This window comes from Pinus tabuliformis, chromosome 1_1 (genome assembly GCF_031772625.1).
Source record: "Pinus tabuliformis cultivar Carrire ecotype Pingquan chromosome 1_1, CPIR1, whole genome shotgun sequence".
NCBI classification, from domain to species: Eukaryota; Viridiplantae; Streptophyta; class Pinopsida; order Pinales; family Pinaceae; genus Pinus; species Pinus tabuliformis.
This window is the reverse complement of record NC_142297.1, coordinates 144128876-144147484: the sequence shown is the minus strand read 5'-3', so window position 1 is coordinate 144147484 and position 18609 is coordinate 144128876. Positions and strand designations below refer to the sequence as shown.

The following is an 18609-nucleotide window of genomic DNA, read 5'->3' as shown; positions in this document are numbered from 1 at the left end:
GCTTGTCATGCTGAAGGAAGGCCCATTTGAGTGAGAGTTCCTATAGGGAGAACATCTCGTGGAGAGACATGCCACTCTCGTTGAGGAAATTTATCCTTGTAATGACAAAGAATGTACCATGTACTCATCATCATCTTGTAGCATTAATGAAGTGACCTCCCCACTCTTGACACCAAGGCCTAGAGACGTAGCCCACACTAGGTGAACTCCACTATCAATGTGTTTGTGTCATGTGATTCGATGGTTGTCGTTATGTTTCATTTTATTTACAGTATGCACATGTGGTTGTTCTATACTCTTTCATATGAAATTCTACCAACATCACAATAGTAAAAGATATTGGTTCATTCCAGAAGCTGATGAGATCCAGATCAAGTTTGGTATCAGAGAAATCTTCTCACGATGTGAATTTGGAAGTGTGAATGATTGAATGTGCAACAAGAAGGGAAATGGAGAACAACGAAGATCTCTATGACGAACTCCTCAAGATGGCATGCATAGTGGACATAAGGTATGCATATTATGAGGAAAATATGGTAAGAGAGGAATAGGAGAAAGAAAGGGCGGAGGATGATGCTCCATCTACTCCCTTGAGTGAACATTCATCTTCTTCATCGTCCTCCCATCATTCAAATGAGGAGATCAATCAGAGCCTTCAAGAAGAGAATTTTGAATTGAGGAGACTTCTACAAGAAGGAAAAGAGGAGAACCAGAGATTGCAACTTTAGTTACGATCCGTAAAATAGGCCTTGGAAACATTGAAGTGAAATGAAGGCTTAGCAAAGCCAACATCACTTGTTTCAGAATTGACAGTTGAGGTAAATAATGTTGATCGTTCTTCAATTTAACTTTCACATGACACTATTTCTATTGGAAACATGGAGGTACCCATTTTAGGATCTTGCATGACACTCCTTACCAAGGTGGCATATAAAGGAGGAGAACTTGGTGTTAATGGCCCAGGAATGACTTAGCCATTGGAGGTTGTACAAAGACCTTAGTTTGTAGGCTTGAGATACACTGAAGGAAAGTGTGTAGTGTTATCTTCCGGAGACAACACATTCATGTTTGTAGTGCTCAAAGGTATCAAAAGATTCCAAGACATTGTCAAAGCCATCAGAGAAAGAGAATGATCGAAAGTCATCACAATCCTCCCATGATAGTGCCCATTGTAGAGGAAGAGCTAAGGTAAGCTCTCATCACCAGGATTGCACCAGAGGCATTCGAGAGAGGTATAACAAGTTCCAGTATTATAAAGTTATTTTTTTATTACAAGGATGTTAATGATAATAAAAAAACCATGGTATAGAAAAAATTGTAGTTTTTGTGGTTTAAATAACCATGTGGTTGCTAAGTGTTGGAAGAGAATGGCAGTAGGAAAGGGATGAGGCGTAGAATGCCTTCTCCAGATCAAGGAAAGAAGAAGGTTAAGCAAGTTTGGAGGAAGAATAATTATTTCACTCATTGCAAGAGAGATGGACATCAAAGAGCCACATGTTGGAGGCTCCATCCAAAGCAACGTCTCAAGGACAAAGCACCCATGCAGAAACCAACCGGTGAAGGTGTTCAACAAGAAAATCCACTACATTCCTGGTGGTTCACTTTATTAAGTAAGAGATGGTTTTACTAGATATGATAGCTTTTCATGGCCACATTTTGTAAATCATGTGTTACGATCTAAATTTTAAAAGTGATGTGTTTTCCATCGCTTATTAATGCAATGATGATGTAGTTGGGATATTGTTGATAGTTGTGGAATTGGATTCTATTCTAATGTAAACTTGACCAAAGACTGTGTATTATAATCTCTTGGCAAGTATGGGGATGATTGGGTCATGGTTGGTCATGTAATTGAGCATGTAATTTGAAAATATGTACTATAGGTTTGCAGAGGGTGCAAGTGTCAGTTCATCACTTATGGCTTTGAAGAACAAGCGTGAAGGAGAAGGAAGTGTGACTTGTCATGACACTTTTCATTCAGACAATGTAACACAACAGTTGCAGATTATGTTCATGCTTTTGGAGGACGAAAATCTCCTAAGTGGGAAGGAATGATCCAAGTGGCTCTAGGAATACTCAAAATCCAGAAATAGCTCAAAAATTAAAGTTGTTGGATTGAAGTGAAACTAGGACTAGATCGCAGTGCTTGTTGTCTTGATTCCAATGGTGTGAATGAGACTCAAATCTGAGTTCATTTCTCAAGATATTCGTGGTCAAAGTTACGGTCAAACTGGGCCAAGTGGCTGTCTTAATGAGGCAATAGTTTGGTAGCAACCTGGCACATGGAATCCTGCCATTGAAATAGGCGAATTTGTTGCCTACTTAATTTCACTAGTAACCCTTAAAAAATTGGTCAAAGTTTTTTACTATTTTCTTCTTAAAAAAAAAAAAAATAATTAAAATAGGGGTGGTGGCTACCACACCCAACATCATTATATAAAAAAACATATTGAATGGGGTGGAAAGAGGTCAAAACCTACCACCCCCATGATGCATCAACGTTCTGAATAGGGTGGCAGGCAATCAAACCCCTCCACCCCTAACACAACATATAGGCACAATAAAAGGAGTCGACAACGATAGAACCTGCTTGGCTTGGTTGGGCCAGCCTGCCAATTAGGTGACCCCATATAATGTTACAATAGACATAACATACCGCCAACACTTAATGCATCCAATCTGCCAAAAATTTCAAATGGACGCACCAAAACCATAACAGAATGCACCATATGGCGGGTTGCTAGGGTTGGAACCCCTGACTACCCCACTCCAAATATAGTCACTTGCCAACTTGCCAGCCCATTGGGCTTTGAAAATTCTGCCCAAGCAAAAATACTTAAACACTCATTGCCTATTCGAACGAGAGACCGCTAGTGGAGGAGTGGTGGAACAATGAGAGGATCAGAGAAGCAAAACCATGAGGGAGGGAATATGCCAAGATGTTAAAAATATTCCCTTAGAGGACCAGAGGTGCTAGTGTCAAAATTTGACAAGTTTATAGTCAAGTTTGCACATTTTCTCTCTAGAAGTCCAACCATGTAGTATGTTTCTCCATCTGAGTAGAAGAAATTTAGGCATCGAACAACAAGGAATCTTTGCATAATCTTGTGGAATCTAAAAGATTCCCTTGGATGCTGATTTTTGACAGAGGTGGAAAGATGTCAAATTTTTATCATCATTTTTCATAGAATTTCTTAGGGAGCAGAGTCGTATGCTTAGAATCTTCATCTGAGCAACAAATTTTTTGGCCATATTTAGGAAGGAACCTTTGGGGGAATCTTTGAGATGCCCGAGGGTTGAGAATTTGACGGTGTGAAAAAGAGGCAAAGTTTATAGTCGTTTGACATGATTTCGTGCGACAAATTTAATAGTACAGTCCATTTTGTCAGCTAAGCTTTGTATTTTTCGACCATCCTTGAAAGTGGAGGTATATGATGCATTTATGCCATGTCTTTTCTTTTTATTTGTTGAGATGATGTTTTGTTCTCAAGATCCTTGTTATCATTATGTTGAGGGATACTTGTATGCCACGTCATGTGAGAATTTATTAGCTTGTCATGCTGAAGGAAGGCCCATTTGAGTGACAGTTCCTATAGGGAGAATGCCTCGTTGAGAGACATGACACTCTCGCCAAGGGAATTTATCCTTGTAATGGCAAAGAATGTACTGTGTACTGATAATAATCTTGCAGCATTAATGAAGCGGCCTCCCCACTCTTGACACTAGGGCCTAGAGACGTAACCCGCATTGGGTGAACTCCATTATCAATGTTCTTGTGTCATGTGATTCGATGGTTGTCATTATGTTTCATCTTATTTACAGTATGCACATGTGGTTGTTCTATATTCTTTCATATGAAATTATTCTAACATCACAATAGTAAAAGATCTTGGTTCATTCCGATAGTTGATGAGATTTAGATCATAAAATAGAGAACCTGCAACTAAAACCACTCATGACAAGCCAACATCAATCTAAAAACTCCTAAACTAACATGCTTCTTGGAATCACTTGTTAGGACTGGAACCAGGTGACTGGTTGAATGCTTGTCACAGTGATTGTACAGTTCCAGAGGCAGAGATCCGGGACTGAGGCTTGAGACTGTGCAATGCGTATTTTAGGATGGCCAGGGTCAAAGGATTGTGAAATTAAGTGGTTCAAGAGCTCAAGGATGGGCATTGGGGCTTGAGGTTGCCCAATGCACAGTTCTAAGAGGAAATACTAGAGAGCTACGTAGTTGATGGGCTTAAGAGCTCACGGTTGAGGCTTGGGGCTTGGAGTTACCCAATGCACAACTCTGGTAGGAGAAAAGGTTGGGAGATTACACAGTTGAGGGATTCATGGGCTCAATCTTGATGCTTGAGAACTAATTTTGCACACTGCACTGTTATGGAAGGAAAGGAGGCCAGGTGATTGTGCAATTATGCAGTTCAAGAGCTCAAGGTTGAGGCTTGGGGAATCAAATTGCACAATGAGCAGTTCAAGATGGGTTGGAGATAAATATTTCACAGTTCTGGAGCTCAAGGGCTAGGCTTGAGAATTGAGATTACGTAGTGTGAAATTCTGGGAGGTAGAGAATGTACATTGCATGATGTCAAGAGGAAAGGTTGTTGCTCGAGGACTAAAACTGTGTAGTGTGCAGTTCAAGATGGCTAAATGAGGTTATGTAGCCTGGTCGGGGAGTTTTCCCAATTTTGACTAAGTGTTAGATTAGTGAGATGAAGTTGAATAAAATCAAGACTTGAACATGATCACACATTTGGTTCATTTGATGACATGACATGAAACAATTACAACAGGTGAACAACATACTTTCCTCAATGCAACAACTTTGTGATAGATTACTCCAAGTGCGACACTAAAGATACACTATGCGACGACAATGGCGACACTTCTGCGACAATGCTCGAAAATTTGGAAATGAGTGAGATTCATGTTTACGTGATGGGAAAATTGCATTAATGTAAATATTACCCCCTAAAACAAATCAAAACTCCACTTTACACGATAAGCGATGCTTCCCATGCCAAAGGTGAAATTTTCTATATGAAAAGAAAAGTGTGAATGAAACTTGTGATATGCGAATGACGATGAAATTGACACATGTCAGAGTGAAGATAACATGAAAATGAAACTATTTAAAGTAAAAGAAATCAAAACAATAGTAAAAAACATGAAAATGACACTCGTGAAAACAAAGGTGCGCAAACATGATAGTTTGAAAAACTCACTGAGATAGAAGTACAAACACAGCCACAAGTGAGGGACTGTCAATGCCACTGAACACCGACTATTGACATGCTTGATGGATTTTGCTAAACCTTTTCAATCTTGCGTGAAGGAATGCACTCATGAATTGATTACATATTGAGCATGTGTGAGCAGGTGACTTCGAAACTTACAATCCAATAAGGGAGCTCAAAGACTTAACTGAGCTTCAATTGACCAAGAAGTGACTATAGAATGACTGATTGCGAGATCCACATTCAGCTCCAAAATTCAAGTATAGGAAAAATTCTGGAGGTTGTTTGTCGCACCAATAACAATAGGTTCTTTAGTCTTTAAAGTGATCTCCATTTTTTAGCAAAAGTATGCACTTCATTTTATGCTCATACCTCATCCATTTTAATCACGTGTTATCTTTTTAGTTAGTTTCTATTTATGACACATTAATCCTTTAATGTATCAATAAGTAGTTGGGAGTGTGCTATATTTGACTCATACATGTCCCAACCTCTCTTTTGTAGTTTGTATTTTGCTCTCAATTCTTTCAATATCCATTGAAAGTAAATGAAGCACAATATAATACATTAATCTTACTACCAATTTTGGCATTCAATACACCTCTAATGCTTCTCATTTATGGTTTTCACTAACCTTGACTAGGCTAATTCAATTGATGATCAAATTTCCACTTACAACTTTGTTTATCACCTTAGCTCTAGTCCTATTACTTGGCCTTCCAAGAGGAAATAAGCAATTATGTTATCCTCTATACGAAATATGTATAATGCTATAGTTCTTATTGTTCAAAAAATCCTTTTAATTTGACCCTCTCCCATTTTCTCTTTCGCATAGTGCTACTATTGCCTATATTGTCCTGAGACAACTTTGCTAAGCCAAGTGTTAGGTTCTCCAAGATTAATGTTATTTTCACTTGTACTATCAAATTCACTCATAGATGAACCATGAGCATGGGTACCTTATCCTCATCTCCACATCGGCTCCTGTGAATATCACTTTATCAGATGGCTATGAAGATTGTGATTTCGTATACCCCAAACTTGTGTATCTCTTTCTAGGAATCGAAATTTCCTCTTTTTCTTCCTTTGTGATTCCCAGTTGGCTCATCAATGTCCAATGCTCTTTATTTCACTGGGATGAATTCTTAAAATTTTGGAGGTCATGTCTAGTAGCTTCTAAGCCTCCTCCAACTTCTAGCGAAGGCTTTGTACAAGAGAAGAGCGACTTAAAAAAAGAGAAACTAGCTTCTACTAAAATGATCCCTCATTGTATTTTGTCTCCACAGTTCAACAACTCTCATTAGGATTTGATTACATTCAGGGACACTTGATACATGGTGATTTCAATCCCCAAAAGGGCGTTCCACCCCTTCTATAAGAATTATAGATATTGGAGTTGTTAATTACCACTAGGCACCATACAAGCATCTACACCCATACATGGTTTTAGGAAACACCCACACACACAAATCCATGAGATACAAATATTATCACTTAATCACATAGGTAGAAATATTCACAGAGTATTAACTTGCGCTATATAGGAAATTAGAACTAATGTTACAGAGATTTGGGGATGCATGAACATCTACTCACAGAGGCCAATTATACAGAGAATTCACATAGTTCAAACAGAAGATCAAACCCACAAAGACACATATGATAACTTAATTCATTTAATAACTCATAATATGACATATCTACAAAGAATTGTGTAGCTTCTCTTTTCAAGCTACAGGGCTCTCATGCTCCCCCTCGAGTTGTCCTTTCCATCTCCACCTCTATGTGATAGACTTCCTCTTATCTATCCTATTTCTTGGGTTGCTCTTTTCTGTTAGACCTCCCTAGCTCCCCTCTTTCTATAACAACTTTTAATAGCTATCCTTCACCTTCCACCCAGTTCTTTTTTGCTATCATGGAAACATTTGTTAACTTTATACAAGTCTCCTTTCGATTTTTCTCTAGAAATAAACTTATTTCTTCTTGCCTTAGCTTATAGGAAGCAACTCTCGCACTTTATTCTTCCTTTGGGACAACTTTTCATGTTTCTCTAGCGTCTATTGAGCTCCTTTCCTCATGGTATTCTTGAGAAAAAATTTCCTTTTCATCTTCCTTTTGTATGATCTATCCATCCCCATGTCTTGCAAAAAATGCACTCACACATAATTTATTAGCTTTAAAACCATAAGGTTTCTTCAACATCCTCATGTTCTTTTGAATTTATGAGACTCTCGCCAGGTCTCTACAAAATAGCTTCATCATCTTCAATATTTATTACAATTGTAGTGACTGTCAACCGTCATCATTCCAAGGACCTACAACCATACACAAAATATTAGTTTGAAAATCATTAGCCTCATTTGATGTCTTTGGTTTCAAATCTCCATGTTGGTCTGAACCTTTCACATAGTATGAGACTCTTAATCAATCTCTTTGCAATGTCTTCCTCATCCTCCTCTCCAAGGAATGCTCCTTGTTTCAATTTACAATAGTAAACTCTCTCTCTTCCTCACACTCATCTACTTTGATATTTTCATCTTTCAATTGAGCATTCAACATGTGCCTCATTTTATTCCTCAATTTCCTGGCACACAATTCCCTAATAGGCCACTTAATTTATTTATTTTCAGATCCCATCGACATATATGACCTTCATTCTCCATCTCTTATAGCAACATACTTAACACAATAGGTCTTTCTTTTAACTCAGTCATCTCTTTAATAAAATCCACATCACTCATCTTTTTTTTACTCCCCTCTGAACCCTCATCATGACTATTCTTATTCATCTCCTTCCCCTTCTCCATGAACCTCTCCACGCTCACTGTGAACTACAACCAAGCCTCCAAGAGACACCTCACTAGGCTTCTCTCCTATGGACTTGGCCTTTTAGTATCAAAGGTTCTCTCCTTTGGAACCTCTCGAGTTTCCTCTACTCTCATGGCTTCTGCACTTTGCTCACCTCTTGAGAACTTCTCTTGAAGACTCCCTCTATCCTCTTCACTTTTCGAACCTTTGTAAATTTAGGTTCACAATTCATCAATGGGGTGGAGTTCACAATCCCCACAAGGTCTAACCACAATGTTTAGTAATTTGGAGCTCGCAGTTCCCACAAGATTTCAACCATGATGCACAAAGTTTGGGGTTTGTAGTTTGGAGCTCGCAGTTGTGGGATATGACGACCAACGTTGCAACATTGACATTCAACAATACCATCTTTCTAGTATTTGGTATAATAACCATAGTACCATACACATTTCCTACAAACTAGTGAAGCATCAAAGGACAAAACACATTGAGATTCATATGTACTTCATGTGACAACTAATCCAAGATGATGTTTTCAACTTGGACTATTTTCCAATAGAAGAGAACGTTACAAACATCTTCACTAAATCTTTGGAGGTCACCTTGTTTTCTTTAATTACAATCAAGGGATGAATGATGTTGGTCTTGGGAGGTCATATTGAATCCTCCTACCTTCACATTTTGTTTCATTGCTTTCTCCTTTCTAAGGAATAATATTTTCCTACATGATTTTCTCTTTTTCGCTTTTCTAAGAATTTGTAATTAAACACCTCAACCAGCCTAACTATCCAACCAAGTTTTTTTTGTCTTTATTCTATACATTTTCTTAAAATAAATTGCTATTATTTTCCAATTTTGAAATATTATAACCAATTATTAGTAAATATAAACTTATATAAACATCTTCAACTATCTAAATATAATAGTTATTCTTCATTAACACTAAATTTATTTTAACATTAAATATAATAAATAAATTACTTATGACAAATTTAATATATATAAAAAGTTGTTATAAAAGTATTTTTCCAATATTGTAATTTTTTCACACATAATATTTTTTCTCAAAAATATTTAGCAAGTTGATTACTTAATTATCCTTTACATAATCACATCATATAAAATTTCATAAAATATTTTCAATCATAACATCTACAAAATGATTAAGAATTCACGTACTTAGCTATCTTGGAGATGATCCCATCTTCTAAGTTTTGAAAAAAAATAAATCAATCTTCAACACTAAGTGTGGATACGAACTTTAACCCAAAATATTTAGTAATTCGGATCGTTATAATTTTATTAAAATAATTTAATAAAGAATATAAATACACTAGGAGAAAAATAATAAATAAATTATAACAAAAATATAAAACAAACATATATTTATTAAATATATATGTTTAATGGATTTATAATGTAATTTAATATTATTTTTAATTATTTGAACAATTTTCATAGAAATAGATTAATAAGACTTACGAGTATTTGGTAAATGTATTAATATAGGAAATATCTATTCATAAAATTATCTAATGATCTTTCTACTCACTTTTTTAATTAAAAATAATAATAATAATAATAATAATAATAATAATTAAATATAAATAAAAGTAACAATAATAATTATGTTTACAATTATTTGAAGTAATTGAATAAGTAAGTTTAAATGAACTTAGTATAGTTAATTTAATTAGTTTAAAGTTAGAGTTGATTTTTTTTGTTGGTATTATTGTTAGTTATTGTAGATTATGAGTTTGGCTTGTTTTTTTTTCTAGAGTGATGCTTTTATTTTAAGTGAAAATAAATGATATTATAGCAATTAATGGTAAATATAATGAAATATAAAGATGTTATTTGATCAATAGATATGCTTATTTTAGACTAAGGTATCTAAACTTTCCATTTTTTAAATAAAAAAAATACATATAATGATCAAATTTGATAAAGAAGAGATATCGTTCCTCATTTTTAAATATTTAATGACCAATCCAATTCACTACTATTTGATTTCTTTCACCGTGCTTGAAGTTCACATAGTGAGATCAATAGACATAAACCCACATAGTGAGATCAATAGACATAAACCCATATACAAAATGTAAAAACTGAGATAACTCAAAAAATGAGAAAGGACAAGAATATAACCACAAAGATCAAGGCTTTGAAATGATGGAGCCATTTCTTGTTAATTTTGTCACTAAAAATACAATACCTTAATCACAAGAAATTAAAATTAACATTCACGATATAAAACATATGTTTTGACCTTGAAATACAATACAAAATTAATGAATGGAAAAAATATTATATTGTTTAATTAATAATATTCATGATTATCAAAACTAGAAATATATACTTAAATATATTTAAGTATTGTGGTGAATAAAATTGGCAATATAAATGCTTCACAACATGAGTTTCAAATTATGAATAAAAAAAGAAATCTCTATTCATAAGGAAATCTCTATTGATAAGATTACCTTTTTTTTTCACTAACTCCATAATTGGCATAAAGATGTAGAAGACATTTTGCAAGTAAGAGAGAAATAGAGTTTTTGAGGAGAAAATGGTGGAGCAAATTTTGGTGGGCGCTTAAAAACAACAGTGACTGTTTTACAGTGTCTTATTCTGGGTAAGTGTAAATCAGTGTAAAACCTTTGTTTTACTTGGTGAATGAGCCGCAGTCTCATGTGAATGTATATTCATGTTTTAGAATTCAATCCTAAGTTATTATTGTGTTACTCCAAACTTACTCTGTTCTAGTTTTCTCATGTGAATGTATATTCATGTTTTAGAATTCAATCCTAAGTTATTATTGTGTTACTCCAAACTTACTCCGTTCTATTTTTTTTGGGCCGCAGTCTCTTATGAATGTATTTTCATGTTTTAGAATTCAATCCTAAGTTATTATTGTATTACTCCAAACTTACTCTGTTTTATGTTTTTTGGCCATGAATGAATACTATGTTTTTAAGTCGGTGACTCCACCAAATTGAGCTGCACGAAAGTAGCTTCGCTAAATAATTTTACTCTGCCTCTCCGGGTTAATTTTTCTAACAATAATTTTACTCTGCCTCTCCAGGTAAATTTTGTTTAATTTTTCTAACATGGTATCAAAGCGGGTTCAAGTGTTTTTACCAACAGTTAAAATTGTTTGGAGGGAAGAATTTTTGAAGCATATTTACTAGCAGGTAGAAAGTTTTTTTCACTTAGAAATGGCAACATCAAGCACAAGCTTGACTAATCCTCAGCATTTAGTGGCAAAAATTATGATTATTCAGCTATTACAATCAAGGCCATGTTTTCGTCTCAAGACATTTGGGATTTGGTGGAGAATGGTTTTTCACTCAGAAATGGCAACATAAATCACAAGTTTGACTAATCCTCAGCTACCTCAGTTTAATGGAAAAAAATGTGATTATTGGGCTATTACAATGAAGGCTCTATTTTCGTCTCAAGACATTTGGGATTTAGTGGAGAATGGTTTTCAAGAACCAGCAGATGCAGCAACATACAATGCCTTATCTCAACAAGAAAGAGATTGGTTAAGGGACAACAAGAAGAAGGATTCAAAAGCCTTGTTCTATATTTTCCAAGCAATTCATGAAAGTATTTTCCCAAGGGTTGCAACAACAACAAAGTCCAAGCAAGCATGGGACACCCTCCAGACAACCTATCAAGGCATGGCAAAAGTCAAGACAGCAAAGCAACAAATGTTGATAAGAGATTTTGAAACACTTTGTATGAAAGAGTCTGAGAATGTGGACTCGGTTTTTACACATGTAAGTGGGTTGGTTACTCAAATCAAGTCTCATGGTGAGACACTCGAGGAAAGAAGAATAGTTGAGAAAGTTTTGAGAAGTTTGCCAGCAAGGTTTGATGCCATTGTTGTGGCCATAGAAGAGACAAATGATCTCTCACAATTCTCAGTGGATGAGCTTAATGCATCACTGATTTCTCATGAACATACACTGAATAGAGAAACAAGCTCCTCATTGGAGCATGCTTTCAAGACACAAGTATCATTTGGTCAAGGTTGAGGCAGAGGAAGATCATATGCTAAAGGAAGAGGAAGAAGCCCAAACAAAGGTGGAAGAAGCAGCTCTTCAAGCTCAAATGGAAGAGGCAGCAATCAAAATCCAAGTCAAGACCCAAGCCAAAATCAACCACAAGGTCAGAGGTATGATAAATTTTAAGTTCAATGTCATTATTGTAAGAAGTATGGTCATTATGCAAATGAATATAGAAAGAATCAATATGACATTGGTAACAAACCAAATGTAAATTTCACAAAAGAAAATTAGAACCATGATAGCATGTTTCTAGCTTGTAATGTAGCACAAGAAAAACAGAGTGATATATGGTATCTAGATTTAGGGTGTAGCAACCACATGTCAGGAAACATAGAAATGTTTTCCAATCTAGATGAAAGTGTGAAATTTGAAGTGTCATTAGGGACTGATAGCAAAGTCTTTGTCATGGGAAAAGGAAGAGTTAATATCCTAACAAAGAAGGGGGAGAATAAATACATCTCAGATGTTTACTTTGTCCCCGGTCTAAAGCATAACCTCATAAGAATTGGACAACTCATGCAAAAGGGCTACAATGTCTTCTTCAAAAATGATGTGTGCACAATTTTGGATAGGCCTCCAAGCAGACAACTGATTGCAAAGGTTCAGATGACAAACAATAGAATTTTTTCCCTAAAATTAAAATCATATTTGCAAAAAGAAGGTGCACAAAAACAACTCTCAATGAACTCACACGAGAATGGAAGAAAAGAGGCAGTTGTCACACAAGTAAACTTTCAAACAGAGGTAAAAGATGAAAACTGGTTATGGCATTTGAGATTTGGTCAAATACATGGTGAAGGGTTTGCCACTCATAGAAAAACCAAACAGCCTATGTGAAGGATGCATCTTGGGCAAGCAACATAGAGAGACATTTCCAGTAGGAAAGTCAGTAAGGGCAAAGGCACCTTTGGAGATTGTCCACTCAGATTTATGTGGACCAATGCAGACACCATCAATTGGTGGCAACCACTATGTATTGACCTTCATAAATGACTACATAAGGAAGACATGGGTCTATCTCCTAAAACAGAAAAGTGAAGTGTTTGAGCACTTTCGCCAATACAAAGCTCTTGTTGAGAAGAAAAGTGGACACTACATCAAAGTCCTCAGGACTGACAGAGGTGGAGAATACATCTCAAATGATTTCCTTTGTTTTTGTAGGGAACATGGAATTCACAAGCAATTTACAGCAAGATATACGCCGCAGAAAAATGGTGTGATGGAAAGGAAGAATAGGACCATTATGGAAATGGCAAGGAGTATGATGAAGGAAAAGAATTTTCCAAATGATTATTGGGCTGAAGTTGTCGCTTGTGCAGCATATATCTTGAATAGATGTCCAACCAAAAGCGTCCAAAACATAGTTCCTCAAGAGGCATGGAGTGGAAGAAAGAATAGTGTCACTCACATGAGAGTTTTTAAATGTGTGGCGTATGCACATGTCCGGGATGAGTTGAGGAAGAAGTTGGATAGCAAGGGGGAGAAATGTATATTTGTTGGATACAGAGATGAATCCAAGGCTTACAAACTCTACAATCCATTAACCAAGAAGGTCATAATCAAGAGATATGTGCAGTTCATAGAAGAGGAAGCATGGGATGGAAGTTTAGAAAAGAACTTCAATGTCAAAGCATGCATACCACATGAGGACAAAAAGGAATTAACAACAACAAGTAATTCCTCATCAATGACTCCCTCTACACCTATTCAAGTGTAACAAAGTAGACAGTAAGCAACACCATCAACAAATAATAGGATAGTTTCGCGTAGCCAAGCAAGTGCTTCTCCAAGCACACCGAAAAGTGCAACACCAAGTGACATGTCAAGCCCATCTTTAGCAACCACAAGAAGACCAAAATTCAGAAATTTAAATGAAATTTATGAGCAAGAAGAAGTTGATAACAGCGCTGGTCTGAATTCCTTATTTGCATTATTTTGTCATGTAGATGACCCAATTCATTTTGAAGCTGCAGTCAAAGAATAAAATTGGGTTGCGGAAATGGAGGAAGAAATAGAAGCAATAGAAAGGAATGACACATGGGAGTTAGTGAGCCTTCCGAAAGGAAAACATGTCATTGGAGTGAAGTGGGTCTATAATACCAAAAGCAACATTGAAGGAAAGTTTGAAAGGCACGAAGCAAGGCTAGTTGTTAAAGGATACAAGCAGCAGCATGGAAGAGATTACGCGAAGACGTTCACGACAGTCGCGAGGATGGAGACAACGTGCGCAGTTGTGGCGATAGTCATGCAGCATAAATTGAGAGTGTCTCAAATGGACGTAAAATCAACGTTCTTGAATGGAGTGCTGAAAGAGGAAGTGTATGTTGCGCAACTGCCTGGTTATGAGGTAGAAGGCCAGGAAGACAAAGTGTATCGGTTGAGGAAAGCTCTTTATGGGTTGAAGCAAGCACCACGGGCATGGTACATCAGGATAGATGCCTACTTGTTGGACAATGGTTTCGACAAATGTGACGGTGAACCAACTCTCTACATCAAAGAGAGCGAAGGTAAGATTCTCATTGTCATCTTATATGTAGATGACTTGATTTTTACAGGCATTGATGATTTCCTCATTGCTGATTTCAAACAAGATATGAAGAGTGAATTTGAAATGACTGACTTGGGAATGTTAAGATATTTTTTGGGCATAGAAGTGAAGCAAACATAAAATGGCATTTTTATCTCTCAAACGAAGTATGTGGCAAACATTTTGAAGAGGTTTAAAATGCAGCACAGCAAGCCCGCACCAACTCCAATTGTCATGACGTTGAAATTGAGCAAAGAAGATTGTAACAACAATGCCAATCTGACATTATACAAAAGCATGATAGGCAGCTCGATGTATTTGACCGCCACTAGGCCGGATATAATGTATGCAGTAAGTTTGGTGTCGAGGTTTATGGAAACACCCAAGGAGACACATTGGCAAGCAGCGAAAAGGGTTCTAAGGTATGTCAATGGGACAAAAAGGTATGGCATTTTGTACAGAGCAACAAGTGATTTCAAGCTGGTTGATTACACTGACAATGATTGGGCAGGAAGTGTCGATATCAGAAAGAGCACGTCAGGATATGTTATTCATTTGGGTTCCAGAGCCATTTCATGGGCTTCTAAGAAGCAGCCAATAGTGTCACTGTCAACAACAGAAGTTGAATATGTTGCAACAACAACAACAGCATGTCAGGCAGTTTGGATGAGAAGAATATTGAGAGATCTTCGTCATGACCAAGAGGGAACGACAACTATTTTCGGCGACAACACCTCAACAATTGCACTGTCAAAGAATTTTCTCTTTCACAAGAGGACCAAGCATATTGATGCTAAATATCATTTAATCATAGAGTTGATTAACAATGATGAAATTGTGTTGTAGCACTGCAAGTCACAGGAACAATTTACTGATATCTTCACAAAGCCATTGGCACATGAAAGTGTTGTTTATCTCAGAAATTGTTTGGGAATTGTCAATGGCGGCAATTGTGACTAAGGGGGAGTGTTGGAAATAATAATCTCCATCACCGCAATAAACACCTTGATAGTAGCGATAGTTGTCAGAAGTATTTTTGCAAGTTGCGTCTCTGTTTGAAGATGGAAGCACTGGAGCAAAAACAAAAGTACCGCGGGAACCATTACTCAACACAACAAAGAATTTAAGGCATTTAATGTATTTTGGTAAATAGATATGGGCAAGCATTTACTAAGAGACTATTGCCCATACTACACAAACACTTGCACGATTCTGATCACATTCAACAACAATGTATTAATTATTTGCTCTATCATGCATTAATGAAAAAAATTGTATGTTGAGATAATGAAACATGTAAAATTAATTTTGCAAGTAAGAGAGAAATAAAGTGAGAGTCTCTAAGGAGAAAATGGTGGAGCAAATTTTGGTGGATGCGTGAAAACAATAGTTACTGTGTTTTACTGTGTGTTATTCCGCAGTGTAAATCATTGTAAAACCTTTGTTTTACTTGGTGAACCTTTGTTTTCTATTTAATTTTTCTAACATTAATCGTGAATCCATGAATGTCTGTTTGCTGTGTAGTATTGTGTAGTATTAGGGAAACAGTTGAGAGGTACAATAAAATCCACAAGGAAAACCTGCAGCAGGGGGAAGCTCTTATAGAATTTGATGTAAGTTGACTCGATCTTGATCAATCACATAATCAAATTCAACCTTTTTTTAGTAGCATGCAATATGTGGTGAAGCTAAGGAATTCAACTAACACGTAGTATTTGCAACAGGAAGCAAGAAAACTCAGGCAACAATGTGATATTCTTACGAATTCCATCAGGTTAGCAATGCTGTCAACTTAATAGCGTGAAAGTAGCAATGATTGATCAATCGATTTTATTTTGAAACAAAGTATTTCACTTTCCAATCGGTAGACAGGGTGTATATACAATTAACAGTTATATTTTGTAGCATTCAAGCTCCTAAAATAAAGTGCATCCTGGCTTGCTCTTGATGATATTCATATTGTTGGTAACTCTGGTTACAAGGGAGGAAATTATTGGCTGTGTCATCTTTACATCATCGGCATCGGCTGCAGTAAATTTGGACAATAAAATTCTCCTTTCCACATATCTCTTTCAGCCATATCTACAGAGAGCAAAATAACATGGCAGATTATCTTTTTAAGAAAGGCCTATCTTCACTGCCTGGGATCATCCTTTACAACACTACAATCAATGGCTCAGTCTATTCTGGAGTCTTCTTTATATAAGTTTGGCTGGTTTTGATTCTCTGGGGTTTTGATTCTAGTTAGTGCTTATGGTTTCATGACTGATTACTGGGACTGTGCTTTGTTTTCTTATGGCATTTTTCTTGGGCCTTTTTGTCATTAGGATATTTTAGATTTGGGATATCTTGGAGCATATGCTTGTATTATGTCTCCTGACATCCTATTTTTTTGTCATTAGGATATTTTGGATTTGGGATATCTTGGAGCATATGCTCGTCTTATGTCTCCTGACATCCTGTTTTTTTGGACTGATCCTCTGTTCTTTTCATGAGACCATGTGTTTGGGTCAGTGAAAGAAAAAAAACACAAATCCAAAATTATAAATTCAACTTGTAACTAATTAAAATTAAATTGAGAAAAGGAGGATAATAATTATTTCTCTAATTAGCGAACATAAATTCAATTTATAGATGTTGTTTTTGTTTCATTCATTGTCATGCTAGATGATTTTATTTGTTTGTTTTTTTTTTTTTTCATTCCTTGTCCTAATAGGGTTTTTGTGTGTTTATTTCCCCTCTTAAAATGGAGTATAGGTGATGGCTAGTTATTCTAGGCAGCAAAATTGGTGACTAAATGTATAGTTTGTTAACAGGCAATTAATGGGTGAAACTCCTAACTCATTAGGCATGAAGCAACTCAAGCAGATTGAAATTCAGATGGAAAAGAGTATCAGTCGTATACGATCGAGGAAGGTAACTCGAACACAGTAAATTAATATTTGGTTTCGAAAAGTGCAAGCAACTCACCATTTCTTTATTGTTCTTAAACAGAATGAAGTGATGCTCGAGGAGATAAAGAATCTGCAAAGACAGGTATTAAACCACATATTGAAATGGTCACTTGCATATTTTTGTGTGAGCTTTTCCTAACTGTAGTTGTTTTCAGGATTTTGCATAGCCATAAGTCGATCAGACATTTACATTCAACATTCTGCTGTTGTTTCAGGAATTTATATTAATGGCTGAGAACCAGCTCTTACGCAGTAAGGTAGTTCTCTCCCTTTGAATTTTTCGTATTATGTATGTGTGTATCTGAATCTACAGTTTATTTGTGTTTAATGTATATTGGGGGAATATTTAAGAGTTATGTTTGATAGTATGGTTGGTGTTTAAGAGTTATGTTTGATAGCATTGTTGGTGGTTTATAAGAAAGGTGTTTGGGTTTTGTGGAACAATTAAGATTAAGGAAAAGGAACTATAAGAAAGATGAAAACTGGTCTTGAATGCGAGTATTGAGATGTTTCATGGTTATAACTTTACTCTTTTGGAAAGTAAATATGAAATATATAGTCACTGAAAACAGGTTGTGGACGGTTATTGTCATGAGACCAATCAATATAAGTGTTGAAAAAATAACTGGTCACTAAAAACAGATTGTGGATTGTTATTTTCCAGGAGACCAATCAATATAAGTAATGAAGAATAAATTAAAATGGATAAGAGAGCCTGATTTACAATTCACTTTTGCTTTACAGATTTTTTATTATCATTGTTTTCAACTCCCATCAACAAAAAACAAGTAGGTGTGAGAGAAGTTAAATAATTTTTAAGCTTCCAATGTCATTGGTTGTTAAAATGGTGCTGAGAAAAAAGGTTTCAACACTAAAAATGAAGGAAGATACAATACTTGTTGAGAATTTAAATTACTTTAAAGTGTTGAGGAGGCATTTAACATCCATTTTACATCACTCTAGCGAAAAGGATCAAATGCATTACTCTAGTTTGAAAACAA

At 35.9% G+C, this 18609-nt stretch overlaps 1 protein-coding gene across 1 annotated transcript; it reads left to right on the top strand.

The window, feature by feature from the left end:
- Positions 1-449: 449 nt before the first annotated feature.
- On the top strand, positions 450-17883 carry LOC149212038 (agamous-like MADS-box protein AGL11). Its single transcript, XM_089388543.1, has 6 exons — positions 450-511; positions 16189-16267; positions 16379-16428; positions 17471-17570; positions 17649-17690; positions 17824-17883. The coding sequence occupies exons 1-6, from the start codon at positions 450-452 to the stop codon at positions 17881-17883; spliced, it is 393 nt and encodes a 130-aa protein (XP_089244669.1).
- The last annotated feature ends 726 nt before the right edge of the window (positions 17884-18609 follow it).

Excerpts from the sequence above, each read along its gene's own strand:
- LOC149212038 (XM_089388543.1), top strand. The coding sequence starts at position 450 with ATGGAGAACAACGAAGATCTCTATGACGAACTCCTCAAGATGGCATGC. Across the intron at positions 512-16,188 it reads GCATGCATAGTGGACATAAG|TATTAGGGAAACAGTTGAGA; the intron begins GTATGCATATTA and ends AGTATTGTGTAG. Across the intron at positions 16,268-16,378 it reads AAGCTCTTATAGAATTTGAT|GAAGCAAGAAAACTCAGGCA; the intron begins GTAAGTTGACTC and ends TATTTGCAACAG.